Source organism: Hemitrygon akajei, chromosome 4 (assembly GCF_048418815.1).
Source record: "Hemitrygon akajei chromosome 4, sHemAka1.3, whole genome shotgun sequence".
Classification (NCBI taxonomy): Eukaryota; Metazoa; Chordata; class Chondrichthyes; order Myliobatiformes; family Dasyatidae; genus Hemitrygon; species Hemitrygon akajei.
Window position 1 is genome coordinate 197193830 of NC_133127.1, and position 24859 is coordinate 197218688.

General features: G+C 44.8%; 1 protein-coding gene across 1 annotated transcript in view; it reads left to right on the forward strand.

Annotated features, from left to right (window-relative positions):
- Positions 1–24859, forward strand: part of xrra1 (X-ray radiation resistance associated 1) — an 85031-nt gene that overhangs the window by 17001 nt on the left and 43171 nt on the right. The window contains exons 3-6 of the mRNA XM_073041936.1: positions 7373–7548; positions 10273–10344; positions 14451–14523; positions 21889–21986. Coding sequence (XP_072898037.1) covers positions 7373–7548; positions 10273–10344; positions 14451–14523; positions 21889–21986 — 419 coding nt within the window. The remainder of the gene's footprint in view (positions 1–7372; positions 7549–10272; positions 10345–14450; positions 14524–21888; positions 21987–24859) is intronic.

The following is a 24859-nucleotide window of genomic DNA, read 5'->3' on the forward strand; positions in this document are numbered from 1 at the left end:
CACTCAACGTCAGTAAGACGAAAGAGCTGATTGTGGACTTCAGGAAGGGTAAGGCGAAGGAACACATACCAATCCTCATAGAGGGATCAGAAGTGGAGAGAGTGAGCAGCTTCAAGTTCCTGGGTGTCAAGATCTCTGAGGATCTAACCTGGTCCCAACACATTGATGTAGTCATAAAGAAGGTGAGACAGCGGCTATATAGTACTTCATTAGGAGTTTGAAGAGACTTGGTATGTAACAAATACACTCAAAAACTTCTGTAGTTGTACTGTGGAGAGCATTCTGACAGGCTGCATCACTGTCTGGTACGGAGGGGCTTCTGCACAGGACTGAAAGAAGCTGCAGAGAGTTGTAAACCTAGTCAGTTCCATCTTGGGCACTACCCTACGAAGTGCCCAGGACACCTTTAGGGAGCGGTGTCTCAGAAAGGCAGCGTCCATTATTAAAAACCTCCAGCACCCAGGGCATGTCCTTTTCTCACTGTTACCATCAGGTAGGAGGTACAGAAGCCTGAAGACACACACTCAGAGATTCAGGAACAGCTTCTTCCCCTCTGCCATCTGATTCCTGAATGGACTTTGAAACTTTGGACACCACCTCACTTTTTTAATATACAGTATTTCTGTTTCTGCACATTTTTAAATAATCTATTCAATATACGTAATTGATTTACTTGTTTATTTATTATTATGTTTTATTTATTGTTATTTTGTTTCTCTCTCTGCTAGATTATGTATTGCATTGAACTGCTGCTACTAAGTTAACAAATTTCACGTCACACGCCGGTGATAATAAACCTGATTCTGATTCTGAAGGTCAGGAAATTGGAAGGACCTGGACATTATGTAGGCAGAAGGGATTAGTTTAGTTGGCGATTTGACTACTGATGTAATTGGTTTGTCACAACATTGTAGTCCAATTGGCCTGTTCCTGTGCTGTACTGTTCTATATTCACTTCAGATGTGGTATCACAAAAGTGCTGGTGTAACTACAGCCAGGCTTTCTTACTATATCCGGCAAAGTGTGAAGTGATTCACTTTGGAAGGTGGAAATTGAAGGCAGAATACAAGGTTAATGACAGGATCCTGAGCAGTGGAGGAACAGAGGGATCTTGGGGTCCACATCCATAGATCACGTCAAAGTTACTGAGCAAGTTGATAGGGGGTAAAGAAGGTGCCTGGTGTGTTGGCCTTCATTATTTGGGGGGGGGGGGGGGGCGGTTGACTGAGTTCAAGAGCCGAGAGGTAATGTTGCAACTCTATAAAACTCTGGTTAGACCACACTTGGAAAATTGTGTTCTGTTCTGGTCACCTCATTATAGCGAGTCTTCAGGGAGGGTGTAGAATCAGGTTTATTATCACCAGCATGTGTTGTGGAATTTGTTAACTTGGCAGCAGCAGTTCAATGCAATACATGATAATATAGAAAGAAATATAAATAAGTAAATCAGTTGCAGTAAATATGTGTATATAATAGATATAAATAGATCAATATTACTGCGAAACAGAAATAATATAAAAAAGTGAGGCAGTATTTATGGGTTCAGTGACCATTAAGGAATCAGATGGCAGAGGGGAAGAAACTGTTCCTGAATTGATGAGTATATGCCTTCAGGCTTTTGTACCAACTTTCTGACAGTAACAATGAGAAGAGGGGATGTCCTGGGTGATGGGTGTCCTGTTGTCACCTTTCTGAGGCACTGCTCCTATAGAGCTGACTAATTTGGCAATTTTCTGTAGCTTCTTTTGGTCCTGTACAGAAGCCTCCCCCCATACCAGACGGTGATGCAGCCTGTTAGAATGCCCTCCCATACCAGACGGTGATGCAGCCTGTTAGAATGCCCCCCCATACCAGACGGTGATGCAGCCTGTTAGAATGCCCCCCAATACCAGACGGTGATGCAGCCTGTTAGAATGCCCCCCATACCAGACGGTGATGCAGCCTGTTAGAATGCCCCACAATACCAGACAGTGATGCAGCCTGTTAGAATGCCCCCCCCATACCAGACGGTGATGCAGCCTGTTAGAATGCCCCCCCCATACCAGACGGTGATGCAGCCTGTTAGAATGCCCCCCACATACCAGACGGTGATGCAGCCTGTTAGAATGCCCCCCACATACCAGACGGTGATGCACCCAGTTAGAATGCCCCCCATACCAGACAGATGCAGCCTGTTAGAATGCCCCCCCCCATACCAGACGGTGATGCAGCCTGTTAGAATGCCCCCCCATACCAGACGGTGATGCACCCAGTTAGTATGCCCCCCCATACCAGACGGTGATGCAGCCTGTTAGAATGCCCCCCACATACCAGACGGTGATGCAGCCTGTTAGAATGCCCCCCCGAATACCAGACGGTGATGCAGCCTGTTAGAATGCCCCCCAATACCAGACGGTGATGCAGCCTGTTAGAATGCCCCCCCATACCAGACGGTGATGCAGCCTGTTAGAATGCCCCCACATACCAGACGGTGATGCACCCAGTTAGTATGCCCCCCACATACCAGACGGTGATGCAGCCTGTTAGAATGCCCCCCCATACCAGACGGTGATGCAGCCTGTTAGTATGCCCCCCCCATACCAGACGGTGATGCACCCAGTTAGAATGCCCCCCCATACCAGACGGTGATGCACCCAGTTAGTATGCCCCCCCATACCAGACGGTGATGCACCCAGTTAGAATGCCCCCCATACCAGACGGTGATGCAGCCTGTTAGAATGCCCCCCCCCATACCAGACGGTGATGCAGCCTGTTAGAATGCCCCCCCCATACCAGACGGTGATGCAGCCTGTTAGAATGCCCCCCCATACCAGACGGTGATGCAGCCTGTTAGTATGCCCCCCCATACCAGACGGTGATGCAGCCTGTTAGAATGCCCCCCATACCAGACGGTGATGCAGCCAGTTAGAATGCCCCCGAATACCAGACGGTGATGCAGCCTGTTAGAATGCCCCCCCCATACCAGACAGTGATGCACCCAGTTAGAATGCCCCCCCCCATACCAGACAGTGATGCACCCAGTTAGAATGCCCCCCCCATACCAGACGGTGATGCAGCCTGTTAGAATGCCCCCCCCATACCAGACGGTGATGCAGCCTGTTAGAATGCCCCCCCATACCAGACGGTGATGCAGCCTGTTAGAATGCCCCCCCCATACCAGAGGGTGATGCAGCCAGTTAGAATGCCCCCGAATACCAGACGGTGATGCAGCCTGTTAGAATGCCCCCCCCATACCAGACAGTGATGCACCCAGTTAGAATGCCCCCCCCATACCAGACGGTGATGCAGCCTGTTAGAATGCCCCCCCATACCAGACGGTGATGCAGCCTGTTAGAATGCCCCCCCATACCAGACGGTGATGCAGCCTGTTAGAATGCCCCCCCATACCAGACAGTGATGCACCCAGTTAGAATGCCCCCCCATACCAGACGGTGATGCAGCCTGTTAGAATGCCCCCGAATACCAGACGGTGATGCAGCCTGTTAGAATGCCCCCCCATACCAGACGGTGATGCAGCCTGTTAGAATGCCCCCCCATACCAGACAGTGATGCACCCAGTTAGAATGCCCCCCCATACCAGACGGTGATGCAGCCTGTTAGAATGCCCCCCCCCATACCAGACGGTGATGCAGCCTGTTAGAATGCCCCCCCCATACCAGACGGTGATGCAGCCTGTTAGAATGCCCCCCCATACCAGACGGTGATGCAGCCTGTTAGAATGCCCCCGAATACCAGACGGTGATGCAGCCAGTTAGAATGCCCCCGAATACCAGACGGTGATGCAGCCAGTTAGAATGCCCCCGAATACCAGACGGTGATGCAGCCTGTTAGAATGCCCCCGAATACCAGACGGTGATGCAGCCTGTTAGAATGCCCCCCCATACCAGACGGTGATGCAGCCTGTTAGAATGCCCCCCCCATACCAGACGGTGATGCAGCCTGTTAGAATGCCCCCCCATACCAGACGGTGATGCACCCAGTTAGAATGCCCCCCCATACCAGAGGGTGATGCAGCCAGTTAGAATGCCCCTGAATACCAGACGGTGATGCAGCCTGTTAGTATGCCCCCCCATACCAGACAGGGATGCACCCAGTTAGAATGCCCCCCCCATACCAGACAGGGATGCACCCAGTTAGAATGCCCCCCCATACCAGACAGGGATGCACCCAGTTAGAATGCCCCCCCATACCAGACGGTGATGCAGCCTGTTAGAATGCCCCCCGCATAACAGACAGGGATGCACCCAGTTAGAATGCCCCCCCATACCAGACAGGGATGCACCCAGTTAGAATGCCCCCCCATACCAGATAGGGATGCACCCAGTTAGAATGCCCCCCCATACCAGACAGTGATGCACCCAGTTAGAATGCCCCCCCATACCAGAAGGTGATGCAGCCTGTTAGAATGCCCCCCCATACCAGACAGTGATGCACCCAGTTAGAATGCCCCCCCATACCAGACGGTGATGCAGCCTGTTAGTATGCCCCCCCATACCAGACAGTGATGCAGCCAGTTAGAATGCCCCCCCATACCAGACAGGGATGCACCCAGTTAGAATGCCCCCCCCATACCAGACGGTGATGCAGCCTGTTAGAATGCCCCCCCATACCAGACGGTGATGCAGCCTGTTAGTATGCCCCCCCATACCAGACAGTGATGCAGCCAGTTAGAATGCCCCCCCATACCAGACGGTGATGCAGCCTATTAGAATGCTCTCCACAATACATTAGAGGTTTTTGAATGTTCTAGGTGACAAACAAAATTTCTTCAAACTCCTAATGCAATATAGACGCTAAGTAAACACAAAGCACACTGCAAATGCTGTGGTCAAATCAACACGTACAAACAAGCTGGAGGAACTCAGCAAGTCGGGCAGCATCCATTGAAAATATTAAAAAGAGGTGTTAGAGAGCTGCCGTTTGGCCTCAGTGAGGTAGAGGTCCATCTGCCAGACTACCACGGCACCACCTTTGTCTGCGGGTCTGATGGTGAGGTTAGGATTAGTGCGGAGAGAGTGGAGGGCAGTGCGTTCAGAGGGAGTGAGGAGAGAGGAGTGATGAAGTTGAGACGGTTGATGTCTCGGCGACAGTTGGGGATGAAAAGATCGAGTGCAGGTAGAAGGCCTGGTGGGGGTGTGCAGGAGGAGGAGGAGGGTTGAAGACGGGAGAAGAGGTCATCAATAGGGGGAGGGGAATCCTTGTTAAAGTATTCGGCTCGGAGACATAGGCGACGGAAGAAGAGTTCAGCGTCATGCTGGGCAAGGAACTCACTGAAGTGTGGACGAAGGGGGACAAAACGGATGTTGCCCGACTTGCTGAGTTCATCCTGCTTGTTTGTACGTGTTCAAATATAGATGCTGTCTTGCCTTCTTTATAGCTGCATCAATATGTTGGGACCCGGGTTAGATCTTCAGAGATATTGACACCCAGTAACTTGAAATTACTCATTCTCTCCACTTCTGATCCCTCTATGAGGATTGGTTTGTGTTCCCTCGACTTACCTTTCCTGAAGTCCACAATCAGCCCTTTGGTCTTACTGACGTTGAGTGCAAGGTTATTGCTGTGACACCACTCAACTCGCTGGTATATCTTGTTCCAGTATGCCCTCTCATCTCCATCTCTATTCTATCAATAATAGATGGCATTTGAGCTATACCTAGCCACACAGTTATCGGTATAGAGGGAGTAGAGCAGTGGGGTAAGCACACACCCCAGAGGTGCACCAGTGGTGATTGTCAGTGAGCAGGAGATATTACCAATCTGCACAGATTATGATCTTCTGGTTAGGAAGTTGAGGATCCAATTGCAGAGGGAGGCACTGAGGCTCAGGTTCTGTTGCTTATGGATGAGGACTGTGGGAAAGATGGTGTAAAAAAGGAGATTTACCATGATGCTGCCTGGATTGCTGAGCATGTCTTATGTGGATAGATTGAACAAGCTGGGGCTTTTCTTTTTGGAGTGAAGGAGAATAACAGGTGACTTGATAAGAAGATTGGAGGCATAGATAAAGTGGACTGCCAGAAACTTTTCCCAGGGCGGAAATGACTAATACCAGATGGTATAATTTTAAGGCGATTGTAGGAAACTATGGGGAGGATGTCAGAGGTAAGTTATTTGCACAGAGTTGTGACTGTGTGAGATGTCCTGCTAGATGTGATGGCAGAGGCAAAAATACTAGGGATATTTAAATGCTTAGATAGACATATGTATGAAAACAAGAGTTATGCAGGAGGGAAGGGATAGACTGGTTTTGTTCCACAGGCTAAAAGGTCAGCACAACATTGTGGGCTGAAGGGCCTGTATTGTACTCTACTGTTCTGTGTTCTATGTACTGTGCAGCAATCCCTTTGCAATAAGGTCTTCTGTATCATTTCCCTTGCTGAATGGTTGGTATTCCAGTCTATCAGCTTCCTGTGACCCAAAGTTCTCTGAATTTCTCCTTTAAAAAAAATTATGTTATTTTCAATTCAAAATATCACACTGCAGACACAGTATCTCCACACAATAGCCAGAGTATATTTTCTGAGCAGTTAATCTCGGGAGCAAAACTAATGCAGGAAGTTCATGGTAGCAGTTTATCCCTGGTAGTGTCTAGGACTGGATGGTATCCCTTTAAAATAGAAATGAAGAGGAATTTCTTTAGCCAGAGGGTGGCGAATCTATGAAATTCATTGCCACAGATACCTGTGCAGGCCAAGTCATTGGGTTATTTAAAGTGGAGGTTGATAGGTTCTTGATTAATAAGGGTGTCAAAGGTTACAAGGAGAAGGCAGGAGAGTTGTATTGAGAGGGTATAAATCAGCCATGATGGAATGGCTGAGCAGACTCAATGGGTTGAGTGGCCTATTTCTGTTCTTGTGTCTTATATCATGGGCGGCAGGATGGAAATGTGTCTCTACCAAAGGAGGTGTAAGGCACTCCTTTCCTCTGCTGTCCTGCAGGTCACCCTTGGGTGAGGTGTAGCACCTGCTTAGCCCCCTGATCAGGGTCACGTGAAGCCATGGGAGTAGGTGGTGGATGGTCATATGAGCAGCTGGTGCATATCACAAATCCTGGTTGTGTGTCCACTGACGCCAGGCAGACAATCTCTGAAGAGTATTGATAATGGCTGGGGTCATCATTCTTGTAAGGATATAGCCCAGAAGAAGGCAATAGCTAACCACTTCTGCAGAAAAACTTGCTGAGAATGATCATGGTCAAAGACCATGGTTGTCTATGTCATACGACATGGTACATAATGATGATGGGCTAGTAATACAGAACAAATTATATGGATAAACTCAATCTAATTATTTACAATAGCATCAGAATTTCCTAACCAGCTTGATTCAAGTTTGTGCAGCGTTTTGTTTGGTGTTTGTTTTGTCAACAGGTGCTGGACATTGGGTGGAGGTTCAGAAAAGTCCCAAGCAGAAGGACTTCCAGGCTGTCCTTGGCCCAAAGCCACCGAGCCAGAAGGTGCTTGCTGCACCAAGCCCAGTATCCAAACCTCACGTTGCCCAGATTCCTAAACCTGTCAAGGAGAAAGTACTGGATGGAAATTACTTGGTGAGTATCAATAAGCTGTCTCACTCCTCTAGAAAAAAAGATTAAAGATTAGCTTTATCGGTAACATGTACATTAAAAATTGAAATATACGGTGAAATAGTCATTTGCATCAATGACTGTCAGTGTGAAAATCAGAATTAGTTTTAACATCACCGGCATATGTTGTGAAATTTGTTAACTTTGCAGCAGCAGTACAATGCAATTCATAATAATAGAGAAAAAAATCTGAATGTGCTGGGCAACCTGCAAATGTTGCCATGCTTCTGGTGCCAACATTGTTTTCTCACAATTTACTAACCCTAACCCATACATCTTTTTGAAAAGTGGGAGGAAACCCAAACAATTACAGGGAGAATGTACAAACTCCTTATAGACAGTGGCAGGAATTGAACCCTAATCTTCTGATTGCTGGCATTGTAAAGCATTATGCTAATCACTACAACTGTGCCGCTCCTAAACTGCCAACTCCACTGGACAGCGGTGGGATTAGAACCCTGATTGTACATATATTGGTGCTGTAAATGGTTATGCTAATTGCTACACTATAGTGCTGCCTATTTACAACAGCATCAGAATTTTCCAACCGGCTCAATTCAGGTCTGTGCGGCCTTTGTTTTTCTCGTCTTTGCTTCATCAACAGGTGCTGGACATTGGGTAGAGGTTCAGTAAAATCTCAAGCAGAAGGACATATCTTGGCCTAAAGCCACATATTGGTCATATTCCTGCAGGTTTCACCGTATGTTTTCCTTGCTCCCAATTACCCTATCATCACAGTACACCCAAAATCTCCAACCTCACACTACACTGCTTTCCACAACCAAGTGAAACTGGAAATTTCCTTACCTGATTGACTGGTTCTCCCGTAGAACATAGGACGGTACAATTCAGGAACAGGCCCTTTGATATCTAATGACAGCATACACATGGGCCTAACATTATTTCCTATGATAATGAAGGGTTGTGGGCTGATACATCCCCTCCATAGATGCTACCTGAATCTGTTGTATTCCTCCAGTATTTTGTGTGTATTGCTCTGGATTTCCAGCAACTGCAGAATCTCTTGTGTTTTGTGTGCTAATACTACTTTTACTCTATATCCTTTCTTCTTTTGTTCCTGTTCTAGTCTATCTTTAAAGGAGGAGAGCTCTAAACTTCTTTCCTTGCCTGACGGTGAGGTCAACTTTTATTATTTCTCTGATGTTATCTCTGCACCTGCAGCAAGCTACATACACTTGCTATACTATGTTTTCCCAAGTTTCCTTATTTGAATCATTGACAAATTGGACATGGACGTGGAGAAGATGTTTTCTATAGTGGGGAATCCAGAACCAGAAGGCACAGCCTCAGAATATAGGGATGTGCCCCTTTAGAACAGATGGGAGGAATTTCTTTAGCCGGAGGGTAGTGAATCTGTGGAATTCATTGCTACAGACTGCTGTCAAGGCCACGTCATTTTGTGTATATTTAAAGCAGAGACTGATAGGTTCTTGATTAATCAGGGTGTCAAAGATTATGGGGAGAAGGCAGGAGAATGGGGTTGAGAGGGAAAATAAACCAGCCATGATTGACTGGTTGAGCAGACTTGATGGGCTGAATGACATAGTTATGCTCTTCTGTCTTACGGTCTTATTGTCTTATGGCCAAATAAAGTGTAAATCTGAAGGCCCCATACAGATCAGGGAGGCAATAATCGTTAATCCTGGGGGTATGTACACCACAGAACACAGAACACTACAGACCAGTACAGGCCCTTTGCTGACAAAGTTGTGCTAATCGTATAACCTATGCTAAAATCAATCTAACCCTCCCCTCTGACATAGCCCTCCATTTTCCTTCATCCTTGTGCCTCTATCTTGAGCAGTTAGACAGAGACCGAGATCAGAGAGCAGTTACAGGTCAAGTATTGGTTTTAGGTGAAGTAAATTAAAAGAGAACTTAAGTACAAAGGTGAGTGTGTGTGAAACAAATTTCCAAAACTTCAAAGTAATTTATTATCAAAGTACATCTATGTCACCATTTATAACTCTGAGATTTGTTTTCTTGCGGGCATTTACAAGAAAATAAATGAATACAATATAATTTGTGGAAACCTATACATAAAGTCTGACCAACAACCAATATGCAAAAGAAGACAAACTGTGCAGAGAAAAAGGCATATATCTGTTGAAGACTGAGGCAAATTGATTCATATTTTTAAGCTGAAATACAAATGGATGCCTCCTGTATTTCTTCCCAGTACATCTAGGGGAGAAAGGACCATCATCAAGTTAGCAACTTATCAACTTGCTGGTTTATTTATTTTATTTAGAGATGCAGTGCAGAACAGACCCTTCTGACCCAACGAGCTGCATCTCTCAGCAACCCATCTGTTTAACCCCTAGCCCAATCAGGGGGCAATTTACAATGACCAATTATCCTACTAACCAGAATGTCTTTAGACTGTGAGGAAACTGAAACACCCAGAGGAAACCCAAATGTTCCATGGTGAGGAACATACAGACCATGTCGAAATTGAACTCTGAACTCTGAATCCTCGAGCTGTAATAGCGTCACGCTAACCTCTACACTACTGTGGCTTACAACTCGAGGTGATAGGGTATACAGTAAGTGCTTGCCATTGGGAAGCTGTGTAGAAAATATCTAGTGTATTTTTCTCACTGAGCAATGCCCCTTGCTCAGCTGTGAATAGAGTCCATCTTCTGACTGCTTTGTTGCCTTTCACAGATGCTCTTGCACCACGTGGATAATCAATCGGACCTTTGTGTTGTGAATATTAATGACCAGGATCTCAATGCCGTATGTATGACAAAATTTCAACTATGCGCTTGCGTTTTAGGGATACACATAGAATGATACGACAATAATGAAGGCCATTCAGTGTGTTATGCCTGTGCCATGTTCTATCTCTCCAATTCCCCATAACTCTATTCATGTTTTCTCTTCAAACTAATTGTACTTGCTTGCATCATACACTGGGGTGCTCTCTTCAGTTACCTAATGAGTTAACAGTAGCCTCTGGCGGGGAGCAGATGTCATCAACCTTCATTGAGTGTTTCAACCCTTAACCACTGCAGTCTCCAGTTGGTGGGTCAGCAGTGGTGGCCAAGTCACTGCCCATCTGCTCCGGACTTCCAGCTCAACGCCTCTCACCTGCTTCATATCCAACAAGAGGCTCTTTCTGCTTCCTCCCGCATCCTGTGAGCTGCTTGGTTCTTGCACAGACAGCAACCTCCATGCTGACCTTGCTGGGAACCCTCCACAGCCAATCTCCACAGGGAATAGCCATGCCTGCCATCCTTTGTCCCTGCACTCCTGGACTGAGGACTGGTCCTTCAGGGCCTTCCTCTCGTGAGCCGACTCGCATCCCTCCTCCTGTGGTACTGTGAGCTCCACCAGGATGATTTTGAAATTTATTATTACATTTGCTCTTATCATCTATGCAATAGATACATTTCACATCACAAAACCGTGCTGTTTTTAAAAAAATGCAGTCGGTGGCCACTTTATTAGGTACACCTGTACTCCTGCTATTTAATACAAATATCTAATCAGCCAATCACATGGCAGCAATTCAATGCATAAATGCATGCAGACATGGTCAAGAGGTTCAGTTGTTGTTTAGAGCAAACATTAGATGGGGGAAGAAATGCGATCTAAATGACTTTGACTGTGGAGTGATTGTTGGTGCCAGTCAGGGTGGTTTGAGTATCTCAGAAACTGCTGATCTCTTGGGATGTTCACACATGACAATCTCCAGAGTTTACAGAAAATGGTGCATAAAAACAAAAATCCATCCGGTGAGTGGTAGTCCTGTGGGCGAAACCACCTTGTTAATGAGAAGTCAGAGGAGAATAGCCAGACTGGTTCAAGCTGAAAGGAAGGTGACAGTAAGTTAAAGAACAAGCATTACAACAGTGCTGTGCAGAAGAGCATTTCTGATGAACAACATATCAAACCTTGAAGTGGATGATCTACAGCAGCAGAAGACCATGAACATACACTCAGTGGCCTTTTTATTAGGTACAGGAGGTGCATAATGAAGCGGCCACTGAGTGTATGTTTCCCATGTTTCTTCATGTTCCTTTATTATTCCTCTTGATTTGTGTCCTCACCCACAAGCTCTGGACTCTCTTTCTATCACACCATATCCTTGCCATATTGTTATGGTCAGGACGACTGCATCCTCTTTTCCTCTCGCTTTCAGTTCGTTTTTCTGCTCCTAATTTGACCATAAAACATAGGGGCAAAATTAGGCTATTTGCCCACTCCATCATGATCGATTTATTATCCCTCTCAACCCCATTCTTCTGCCTTTTCCTGTAACCTTTGACACCCTGGCTGACCAATAACCTATCAACTTCCACTTTGAATATAGAATCAGAGTCAGACTTAATATGTCATGACTACCCACAGCCATACGTGGCAATCAATTTCACTGATGAAATTCCTCCTCATTGCTGTTCTCGAGGGACTTCCTTCTAATCCAAGGAGTCTCCTTGTACCTCACCACATCATAGCCTTGTTGTTATATTCAGGATGGTTGCTGGATGGAGTTCTTTGCTAAATGCATCTCCTTTCTCTCTCTGGATTTCAGTTTGATTTTCTGCTCCTGATTGGTGGTGTTGAACCCTTACACTGTGAAGCCCTCAGCTTTGCAAAAGTTCTGTCACAAGGATTCCAAAAAAAGAAAATAACTTCCATCTTTATATTGTTCTTTATGATATCAGAACTACCTTGTTGGAATTAGTTAAATTCAACAGTAAGAAATAGGAGATGATATCAATTGTAAAAAAAAAAGGCCTCTAATCCATGTGCAGATCCCAAGCTGCAAAATAAAATCAAATAAACGGTGACAATCTCTTCCATACCCATTTTCAAAGCTCATCTGATAGCAGAGAGCCTTTTAAAAAATCTCATCTCATCTGAAAATTAAAGTTAAGTTTATTGTTAGATGCACAAATGCAAGCAAAACTTGCTCGCGGCAGCATCACAGACTCAGAGCATCATAGAAGCAATGTTCTCAAGAAAAAACATAAATTATTCACAATATTTTCAAGAAATAACAAAACAAAATAGTCATTTAGTGCAAAGTGATCAAGGTGGTCATTGTGTTCCTAAACTCCAGGTTACGGGGAGAAGGCAGCAGAATGCGAAGTTTATAGAGAAAATAAATCAGTCATGAATGAATGGCAAAGCAGGCCCAATGTGCTGAATGGTCTAATACTGCTCCTATATCTTATGGTCTCATAAACATATGATTAGTGTGTATAGGTTGGTTCAAGGACCAAGTGTTTGAAAGGAAGTATCTGTTTGAACCTGCTGTGAGAAAATGAATGGTGGGGTTCTTTGATGGATGTTGACTTCTTGAGCTAAAACCTCTTTTAGATACTACTGGTATTGGGGAAGGATATGTCTGTGAAAGATGACACATCTACCTTTGCAGTATTTAGAGTCGTAGAACATCACAGCACAGAAAACTGGCCCTTCAGCCCATCTAGTCCCACTGACCTACATCTGGACCAAAACCATCCATACCCCTCCCATCCATGTACCTACCCAAAATTCTCTTAAATGTTGAAATCGAACCCACATCCACAACTTCTGCTTATAGCTTGTTCCACGCTCTTGGCTCCCTCTGAGTGAAGGAGTTCCTCCTCATGTTTCCTTTAAACACTTCACCTTTTACCCTTAACCCATGACCACTAGTTCTAGTCTCACCCAACCTCAGTGGAAAAAACCTGCTTGTATTTATCCTATCAATAATCCTCATAATTTTGTATACCTCTCAAATCTCTCCTCATTCTTCAACAGTCTAGGAAATAAAGTCCTAACAATTCAACCTTTCCCTATAGCTCAGGTCCTCAAGTCCTGGCAACATCCTTGTAAATTTTTTCTACACGCTTTCTATCTTATTTACAAACTTCCTGTAGGTAGATGACCAGAACTACACGCAATACTCCAACTTAGGCCTCGCCAATGTCATAAACAATTTCAACATAACTTTCCAACTCCTGTACTCAATGCGAGCAAATCTGCAGATGCTGGAAATTCAAGCACACACACAAAATGCTGGTGGAACGCAGCAGGCCAGGCAGCATCTATAGGGAGAAGCGCTGTCGATGTTTCGGGCCGAGACGTGCTTCTCCCTATAGATGCTGCCTGGCCTGCTGTGTTCCACCAGCATTTTGTGTGTGTTTCCTGTACTCAATACTTTGATTTCTTCAGTACAGTTCAGTTCCTACTTATTTGCGGTTCTGTCAGCATGTGAAACATTGGCCTTTTGTACTTACAGTCTGGAACATTAACTGCTTCAGACAGAAACAGATCATACAGGAAAAAAAGAATGTAAATAACATCAGTAAAATTGATATCTGTTATAAATTAGAGTACACTTTCTAGAAGGCCATAATAAACTTTACACTACGATATTATATTAATATTTATTTTATTCAGAGATACAGTGAGGAACCGGCCTTTCTGGCCCAATGAGCCGTGCAATGAGCAACTCCTCACCCCTCCCTCACCGTTTAACCCTTGCATAATCACAGGACAATGTACAATGACCAGTGAACTAACCAACCGGTGTGTCTTTGGACTGTGGGGGAAACCGGAACACCCAGAGAAAACCCATGCGGTTCATGGGGAGAATGTATAAACTCCTTACATATGGTGCCAGAATTAAACTTTGACACAACGAGCTCTATTAATGTTGTGCTAACCGCTATGCTACCATGTCGCCATTGACAGAATAATAGATTCCAGGCAAAATAATAGTGTAGTATAGACTAGATGGGTCTAAAGGCCCATTTCTATGCTGTGGTGTCTATGACTCTAAACTTTAAATAAAATTTTAAAACTAGTTTTTAATAGAGATTTCTATTTCTCTTCTTTCTCTCTTCCAGGTTAATGGAGAAGATTTTCATTTGTTTGATAATGTGGTCTACATCAATGCAGCAGCAAACCATTTACCTTTTGGTAAGACTCAGTTAATTATTAAAATAATCTTCCCAGCACCATGGATAAGGGACTGGAAGCCCATCTGTAATGTATTCATTTAGTCCGTGAGCCAGTAGGGTTGGTCGGTACCATCTGAGGGGAATAATGCTCATAGTGATTTTTGGCAAGGTATACATCTCTGGAGTTAGAAAATATGCGATAGTATTGCACCAGTGGTAGCTTTATTACTTTGAATACGAAATCACTTTTTGTATATATTCCATATTAACATCAGTACAGCAGAAAATGTTACCCCCCCCAGGTAAAAAACCTAATTTGGAGAGATTTCTGGGGTTTTATCAATGTCATGATATTTTCCATATTGTTGTATCAAATCAAAATAATCTTAAGGTTTTGCCATAGCATATGGAATTACAGAACAATAATTCAAATGTAGGGTTCCACATGGCCATAACCCCACTTGGTAGTAAAATGAATATATTTAATCAAAGACTGCTTTCCATAATCTGTTTTCCATACTTTCATAACCTATTAATAATCATAATAATTTTCCAAGTCTTCCTTATCTTCCACATCTTCATCTAAACTTTTCCACACTCTCTGAGGTGGATGCCTGGTGCTCACAGTCTGCCAGTCTACACACGTCAGTACACCTGAGGCCATTTGCAACACACATACATCTTGGGAGTGAACATTTTTTTGGACAGTTACAGGCCAGTAGATCCAGGATGGCATCGGGTGCTGGCTGGCCTTCCATCCAGTGCACCACCAACTGTTCAGCTTCCTCTTCTCTCTCCATCTTCCATCCTCTGCCAACAGGGCTTGGCACTTGTGAGTCCTTCTCCAAACATCTTCTCCACATTCCAGTCTGGTAGTTGGCTTGCTGTGCATGTTTTGTTAAGCAGTCGTTGCATGATGGGAGTTGACAGCTTTCGATTTCACCTATTTTTCGCACAGAAAAGGTGATACCTGAGCTCATTGACCTTGGTGGTTGATGCTTTTGGGGCATACAGGAGACAGGTAAATGCCTCCAGTTTGTTCATCAGTTCTGGGGAGAGGTCCCATTCCTGACCCAACTCTAAGAATGTGTCCTGAGTTTCCCTGTTGCTGGTCAGAAGTTTTAGGGCACTTGTCTTCCCTTTGCCTGCAAAAGCGCTTACAGTGTCACATCCTGTATATGCGTGCAACCCGATGAGAGCCCTACAAACCTCTGTGCCAACAGTGGCAGCAACCTTCCTGATGTCTACAAGCCTTGTACGAGTTCCAGTGCCACACTTCTGCAACAATGAGGCCTCAATCTTGTCAAAAAATGGTAAAGACATGATAAAGACATCTGTGTCTTCTGAGCAGGTCACTACAGATTGGTAGTTAAGGTTAATGCCCTCTCTTGTGGCATGGGCAACATGGAGAAGTAGGCGGCCATCTGCTCCTTCTTGTTGACACTGAAGGGCTGACACCTCCTCACCATCTTGAGATGTGATTCTGTAACATTTGTCATTCACAGTTGCATACAGAATTTTCTCCTGTAGCTTTGCTCTGTACTCCGCCTTCCTCCATTCATGGACTATGAAGCTAATGAGACTATTTTTGTTATTGACTTTGGTCTGGAAGCTCCTCCACTGCCTCACCATCTGTGTGCCTGTGATACAAAGAACATAGAACAGTACAGCACGGTACAGGCCATTCGGCCCACAATGTTGTGCCGACCCTTAAACCCTCCACCTTAAATTCCTCCAAATTTACCTGTCTAGAAGTCTCTTAAATTTCACTAGCATATCTGTTTCCACCACAGACTAAGGCAGTGCATTCCACACACCAACCGCTCTCTGAATAAAAAACCTTCCTCTAATATCCCCCTTGAACTTCCCTCCCCTTACCTTAAAGCCATGTCCTCTTGCATTGAGCAGTGGTGCCCTGGGGAAGAGGCGCTGGCTGTCCACTCTGTCTATTCCTCTTAATATCTTGTATACCTCTATCATGTCTCCTCTCATCCTCCTTCTCTCCAAAGAGTAAAGCCCTAGCTCCCTTAATCTCTGATCATAATGCATATTTTCTAAACCAGGCAGCATCCTGGTAAATCTCCTCTGTACCCTTTCCAATGCTTCCACATCCTTCCTATAGTGAGGCGACCAGAAATGGACACAGTACTCCAAGTGTGGCCTAACCAGCGTTTTATAGAGCTGCATCATTACCCCGTGACTCTTAAACTCTATCCCTCGACTTATGAAAGCTCACACTCCATAAGCTTTCTTAACTACCCTATCTACCTGTGAGGCAACTTTCAGGGATCTGTGGACATGTACCCCGAGATCCCTTTGCTCCTCCACACTCCCAAGTATCCTGCCATTTACTGTGTACTCTGCCATGGAGTTTGTCCTTCCAAAGTGTACCACCTCACACTTCGCTGGGTTGAACTCCATCTGCCACTTCTCAGCCCACTTCTGCATCCTATCAATGTCTCCTTGCAATCTTCGACAATCCTCAACACTATCCACAACACCACCCACCTTTGTGTCGTCTGTAAACTTGCCAACCCACCCTTCTACCCCCCCATATCCAGGTCGTTAATAAATATCATGAGAAGTAGAGGTCCTTGTGGGACCTACTAGTCACAACCCTCCAATCCGAATGTACTCCCTCCACCACGACCCTCTGCGTTCTGCAGGCAAGCCAATTCTGAATCCACCTGGCCAAACTTCCCTGGATCCCATGCCTTCTGACTTTCTGAATAAGCCTACCTTATGGTACCTTGTCAAATGCCTTACTAAAATCCATGTAGATCACATCCACTGCACTACCCTCATCTATATGCCTGGTTACCTCCTCAAAGAACTCTAACAGGCTTGTTAGACACGATCTGCCCTTCACAAAGCCATGCTGACTGTCCCTGATCAGACCATGATTCTCTAAATGCCCATAGATTCTATCTCTAAGAATCTTTTCCAACAGCTTTACCACCACAGACGTAAGTCTCACTGGTCTATAATTACCTGGACTATCTCTACTACCTTTTTTGAACAAGGGGACAACATTCGTCTCCCTCCAGTCCTCTGGTACCATTCCTGTGGACAACGAAGACATAAAGATCCTAGCCAGAGGCTCAACAATCTCTTCCCTCGCCTTTTGGAGCAGCCCGGGGAATATTCCGTCGGGCCCTGGGGACTTATCCGTCCTAATGTATTTTAACAACTCAGACACCTCTTCTCCCTTCATATCAACATGCTCCAGAACATCAACCTCACTCATATTGTCCTCACCATCATCAAGTTCCCTCTCATTGGTGAATACCGAAGTGAAGTATTCATTGAGGATCTCGCTCACTTCCACAGCCTCTGGGCACATCTTCCCACCTTTATCTCTAATTGGTCCCATCTTCAATCCTGTCAACCTTTTGTTCATCACATAATTGAAGAATGCCTTGGGGTTTTCCTTTACCCTACTTGCCAAGGCCTTCTCATGCCCCCTTCTTGCTCTCCTCAGCCCCTTCTTAAGCTCCTTTCTTACTACCCTATATTCCTCAATATTTTCATCTGATCCTTGCTCCCTAAACCTCACGTATGCTGCCTTCTTTCATCTGACTAGATTCTCCACCTCACTTGTCACCCATGGTTCCTTCACCATAACATTCTTTATCTTCCTCACCGGGGCAAATTTATTCCTAACATCCTGCAAGAGATTCCTAAACATCGACCACATGTCCATAGCACATTTCCCTGCAAAAACATCATCGCAATTCACACTCGCAAGTTCTAGCCTTATAGCCTCATAATTTGCCCTTCCCCAATTAAAAATTTTCCTGTCCTCTCTGATTCTATCATTTTCCATGATAATGTTAAATACTTTGCAACTCATGACCAGTCTTTTCACCCCGTAGAGATCTTTCACTATTCTTGATAGAATTCATCTTGTATGTGTCGAACACAACATCAGTTCTGCTACTCTGACTGCCTTCCCTCAGAGCCATACCCAGAATTGTTGTGGCAATATCTTTGAAAGTAACTTGATCACCTTTCACTCTTTGGACCAAGTTCATAACCTCAACCACTGTAGCAGAGTTTCCTGGGAGTTGCTCTTCTACTGCTTCATTTTTCTGCAAGGTTGTGGCTAAAGTAGCTTTATTTGTCTTTCTCAGCAATCCTTCTGGTGTGGACAGGGCCCAGGGCAATGGTCCAAGGGGATGAGAAAGGATATCCTCCATATGTAGACTGCGCCCTTGTGCCATCACTACCTGATGTGTCCAAAGACCTGTCTGCTTTCAAGATGATCGCCCTCCCATTTGATTTCACTTCTCTCTTCTTACACATATCACTGAATGTTTTCAGCTTGTTGGTTTTCATTGGTCATGGAATTTCTTTGCTGGTGGGTCTTCCTCTAGTCTCTCATCCTTGAAGGTTGCATAGCATTGCTCACCAATCTCATATGCCTTCATCAGGTCGGAGGCAATGTCCTTGGGGGCTGCCTTTGCCGTAGAGATGCTAATGAGGTCCTGCTTCTCTGCAAGTGGGTTGACCCATTCACTGCTGAAACTACTTCCTCATCCTTCTGGATTCTTGGCCGCTGTAGCTCCACATGACAAAGCTCTGATTTGTTGCCTTGCACCATTAACTGTCCCAGGAATACACTGCAGTGCTCAGCTGTTATGTAGTAATGCTTGATAGCTCCAGCATTCAGGCTGAACCGTGATGTGCCTCCAGGAGTCTGTGTGTCTTTGTTCACTGTGGCTTCAATAGCCTGGTCCACAGGGATCTGCCCAAAGGGGAAAGCTACCACCGCTGCAATGCTATCACATAGGCTGCTGGACCAGACAACATTCCTGGTAGAGTGCTTGGAGGATGTGCAGACCAGCTAGCAGATGTTCTCACTGATATCTTCGTTCCAACGTGCTTCAAGGCCGCCACCATCGTCCCCGTGCCGAAGAAGACTTCAGTGTCCTGCTTCAATGACTACTATCCCATTGCACTTACATCCATCATCATGAAGTGTTTCGAGAGGCTCGTCATGAGGCATATCAAGACCCTGCTACCCCCCCTCACTGGACCCCCTACAGTTCGCGTACCATCCCAACTGTTCAACAAACGGCACCATTGCCATCACCCTCCACCTGGCCCTAAACCACCTGGACAAAAAGGACACGTACGTTTGAATGCAGTTCATAGACTTCAGTTTAGCATTCAACACAATCATCCCTCAGAAACTGATTGGAAAGCTGAGCCTATTGGGCCTGAGCACCTCCCTCTGCAACTGGATCCTAGACTTCCTGACTGGGAGACGTCAGTCAGTCTGGATCGGAGGCAGCATCTCCAACACCATCAGACTGAGCACGGGGGCACCCCAGGGCTGTGTGCTCAGTCCACTGCTGTTCACTCTGCTGACCCACGACTGTGCTGCAACACACAGCTCGCACCACATCATCAAGTTCACTGATGACACGCCATGGTGGGTCTCATCAGCAAGAACGACGAGTCAGCATACAAAGAGGAGGTGCAGCAGCTAACAGACTGGTGAAGAGCCAACAATCTGTCTCTGAATGTGAACAAAACAAAAGAGATGGTTGTTGACTTCAGGAGGTCACAGAGCGACTACTCTCCACCGAACATCGACGGCTCCTCAGTAAAGATCGTTAAGAGTACCAAATTTCTTGGTATTCACCTGGCGGAGAATCTCATCTGGTCCCTCAACACCAGCTCCATAGCAAAGAAAGCCCAGCAGCGTCTCTACTTTCTGCGAAGGCTGAGGAAAGTCCATCTCCCACCCCCCATCCTCATCACATTCTACAGGGGTTGTATTGAGAACATCCTGAGCAGCTGCATCACTGCCTGGTTTGGAAATTGCACCATCTCAGATCACAAGACCCTGCAGCGGATAGTGAGGTCAGCTGAGAAGGTCATCAGGGTCTCTCTTCTGGCCATTACAGACATTTACACTACACGCTGCATCCACAAAGGAAACAGCATTATGAAGGACCCCACGCACCCCTCATACAAACTCTTCTCCCTCCTGCCATCTGGGAAAAAGCACCAAAGCATTCAGGCTCTCACGACCAGACTATGTAATAGTTTCTTCCCCCAAGCTATCAGACTCCTCAATGCCCAGAGCCTGGACTGACACCAACTTACTGCCCTCTACTGTGCCTATTGTCTTGTTTATTATTTATTGTAATGCCTGCACTGTTTTGTGCACTTTATGCGGTCCTGGGTAGGTCTGTAGTCTAGTGTAGTTCTTTCTGTGTTGTTTTTACGTAGTTCAGTCTAGTTTTTGTACTGTTTCATGTAGCACCATGGTCCTGAAAAATGTTGTCTCGTTTTTACTGTGTACTGTACCAGCAGTTATGGTCAAAATGACAATAAAAAGTGACTTGACTTGACTTGATATTTTCTAGCACTAGAGGTGTATACTTTGCCAAAAATCACAATAAGAATTATTCCCCCCAGATGGTAACAGTGGCCCAAATTTGGGGTCCTTGCTCACAGACTAATTCTACTTTATCCTCTTCCATGGACAGTGGATCCTGGTTAATTGGGACACATCAGTACCAGTATATTTTGGCCCAATTAAGTGACTGCCCAATTATCTATTTAATTGAGTAACAAATTATATATTTTAATGAAATACATAACAAATTAGAACACTACCAATACTTCTACAGTACTATAAAACTGTTTTTAGTTCCTAATAGTTATTGACAGTATGCAGTTGTATTCTTTTGAGTGTAAAGGAACAAAATCAAAGCAGATACCTAGTGCAGATAATGGAATGCCTATACTGTATACAACACAAATGACAACTGCATCCTCCAAATCTTCACTTTCATTGTAACATTCAAGGTGATCGTCAATAATTTCAAATTCTTCATAATTCCTTACTTATTGAAGTAGTGAAATCTCTTTTAATTTTCTGCCATCTCCAAATCTGAAAGCTTGAAACTGCAGTGAACAAAAGAGCTCTGAATTGTCCTAATGCTTATTTCTTGTCAAGTGACAAAAAAATTATTGCTTTTAAAATACAAACACAAGCAACTGACACTATTTAAAAACTGCTCTAGGCATGGTGTAGTGTTTAACGGCCACGCAAGCGTACATGAACAGTCTCCTGTCCCAATTAAGAGGAACAGGGCCACAAATGAATGAAGGGAATAACGGCTATTTTCTCGATTAGTATTTGTTCTTTAAAAGTTGTCCCAAATAAGCAGCTGCTCGGATTAATTAGCAGTTGCACAATAACCAGAACCACTGCATTTGCATTGTGATCCTTTGTATCGGACAGTGGAATCGTGTACAGTATTTATTTCTCAGTAATGTAACAATTTCACGACTTTATGTGTGTGTGTGTGTGGGAGAGGAAAAGAGAGAGAATATATAATCATTTTCACTTCTCTTCTGTCAGAGCCATTTTGTTTGTTTCCGGCTCTCAGGGAATTGGATCTTAGCGCGAATGGTCTACGGAATCTGCTTGTAAGGCCTCAAGATTTCCCCCACTTAGAGGTAAATCATTCTACATTAGTCCTTGACGTTAGTAAAGTAGCCATAAGATTCAACCCTGGAGCCAAGGATCAGTGAGAAATCTTTCTGGCTTTTACCTTGTTGGCCTCTGTAGAGGCCAGAAATATAATTCCTTATTCTTTGAATCAATAGCTGTTATTTCTCACTTTCTGTATTACTCACATGGGTAGCCTGTTATTTTCTGTATTGCCCTTCTGGTCATTTTCCCCTTGAACATCTAATGCTTGCTTAGCTCTCAGTATCATAAATGTCTCCTCTGTATCATCTGACATGTAGTGATTAGCGTGATGCTATTATAGATTGGGACTTCGGAGTTCAATTTCAGTGTCCTCTGTAAGCAAGTTTGTATGTTCTTCCTGTGAGTTCATTCATGGGTTTCCTCCGGGTGCTCTGGTTTTCTCCCACAGTCCAAAGACGTGCTGGTTAGGAGGATAATTGGTCATTGTAAATTGTCCTGTGATTGGGTTAGTGTTAAATAGGTGGTTTGCTGGGCAATGAGGCTCATTTGAATGGAAGGGCCTGTACCACAATCTAAATGAATAATCCTCAACACGTTGTTGACTCTAATGCCTGTTTCTGGCCATTTTCTGTTATTCTCAAATACTCTTCCCATTAAAGATTAGCTTTATTTGGCACATGTACGTGGAAACATATAGTGAAATCAACACAGTCTGAGAATGTGCTGGGGCAGCCTGGAAGTGTAGAACTTACATCTACAGTGATGAAATGCTTTAAGAGGTTAGTCACGATTAGACTGAACTCCTGCCTCAGCAAGGACCTGGACCCATTGCAATTTGCCTATCGCCACAATAGGTCAACAGCAGACGCAATCTCAATGGCTCTCCACATGGCTTTAGACCACCTGGACAACACAAACACCTATGTCAGGATGCAGTTCATCGACTATAGCTCAGCATTTAATACCATCATTCCCACAATACTGATTGAAAAGTTGCAGAATCTGGGTCTCTGTACCTCCCTCTGCAATTGGATCCTTGACTTCCTAACCAGAAAACCACAGTCTGTGCGGATTGGTGATAACACATCCTCCTCGCTGATGATCAACACTGGCAGTGTACTTCGCCCACTGCTCTACTCTCTGTATACACATGACTGTGTGGCTAGGCATAGCTCAAATACCATCAATAAATTTGCTGACAATACAACCATTGTTGGTAGAATCTCAGAGAGAGATGAGAGGGCGTACAGGAGTGAGATACACCAACCTGTGGAGTGGTGCCACAGCAACAACCTGGCACTCAACGTCAGTAAGACGAAAGAGCTGATTGTGGACTTCAGGAAGGGTAAGTGGAAGGAACACATACCAATCCTCAGAGGGATCAGAAGTGGAGAGAGTGAGCAGTTTCTGGGTGTCAAGATCTCTGAGGACCTAACCTGGTCCCAACATATCGATGCAGTTATAAAGAAGGCAAGACAGCAGCTATACTTCATTAGAAGTTTGAAGAGACTTGGTATGTAACAAATACACTCAAAAACTTCTATAGTTGTACCGTGGAGAGCATTCTGAGAGACTGCATCACTGTCTGGTATGGAGGGAGGGGGTTGCTACTGCACAGGACTGAAAAAAGCTGCAGAGGGTTGTAAATTTATTCCGCTCCATCTTGGGTACTAGCCTACAAAGTACCCAGGACATCTTCAAGGAGTGGTATCTCAGAAAGGCAGTGTCCATTATTAAGGATCTCCAGCACCCGGGGCAGCCCTTTTCTCACTGTTACCATCAGGGAGGGGGTACAGAAGCCTGAAGGCACACACTCAGCGATTCAGGAACAGCTTCTTCCCCTCTGCCATCCGATTCCTAAACGGACATTGAACCCTTGGGCACTACCTCACTTTTTAAATATATATTATTTCTGCCTTTTGCATGATTTTTAATCTATCCAATATACGTATACTGTAATTGATTTACTACTTTATTATTATTCTTTCTTCTTCTATATTATATATTGCATTGAACTGCTGCTGTTAAGTTAACAAATTTTAAGGCACATGCCAGTGATAATAAACCTGATTCTGATTCTGAAGTGTCACCAACTTAGCATGCCTGCAACTTACTAACCCTAGACCAAACGTCTTTGGAATATGGGTGGAATCCGGAGCACCTGGAGGAAACCCATACAGTCATGGGAGAACTTACATCATCACCATCATGTGCCATGTCGTATGACATAGCCGATCATGGTGACCATGATTGTTCTTGGCAAATTTTTCTACAGAAGTGGTTTGCCATTGCATTTTTCCGGACAGTGTCTTTACAAGATGGGTGACCCCAGCCATTATCACTACTCTTCAGAGGTTGTCTGTCTGGTGTCAGTGGACACATAAGCAGGACTTGCGATATGCACCAGATGCTCATATGACCATCCACTATCTGCTCCCGTGGTTTCATGTAACCCTGATTGGGGGGGGGGGGGGGGGTGTCCTAAGCAAATCACCTTGCCTTGTCTGTGGGTGATTAGCAGACTAACTGCGAGAAGGGGCACCTTACACCTCCTTTGCTAGAAGTGTATTTCCACCTCGTTATCCTAGACAACAGTGAGAATTGAACCTGGGTCACTGATGCTGGAAAGCATTACACTAAGAGCTACACTACCATGCTGCCCCATTGTTCTTTCAGCAGCACTTTGTCTTTTGTCTGGTATTCTCAGCATCAATCTAGATTCAAGTCAAGATTAACATCTACATCAAAACAAACAGTGAAATGTGTAATTTGCATTAACAACCAACACACCTGAGGATGTGCTGGGGGCAGCTCCCCAATATTGCCACACATTCCAGTGCTAATATACTTTGTCATTTCCCATACCTTGCTGTTTGTGGTTCTCTCCGTATAATTC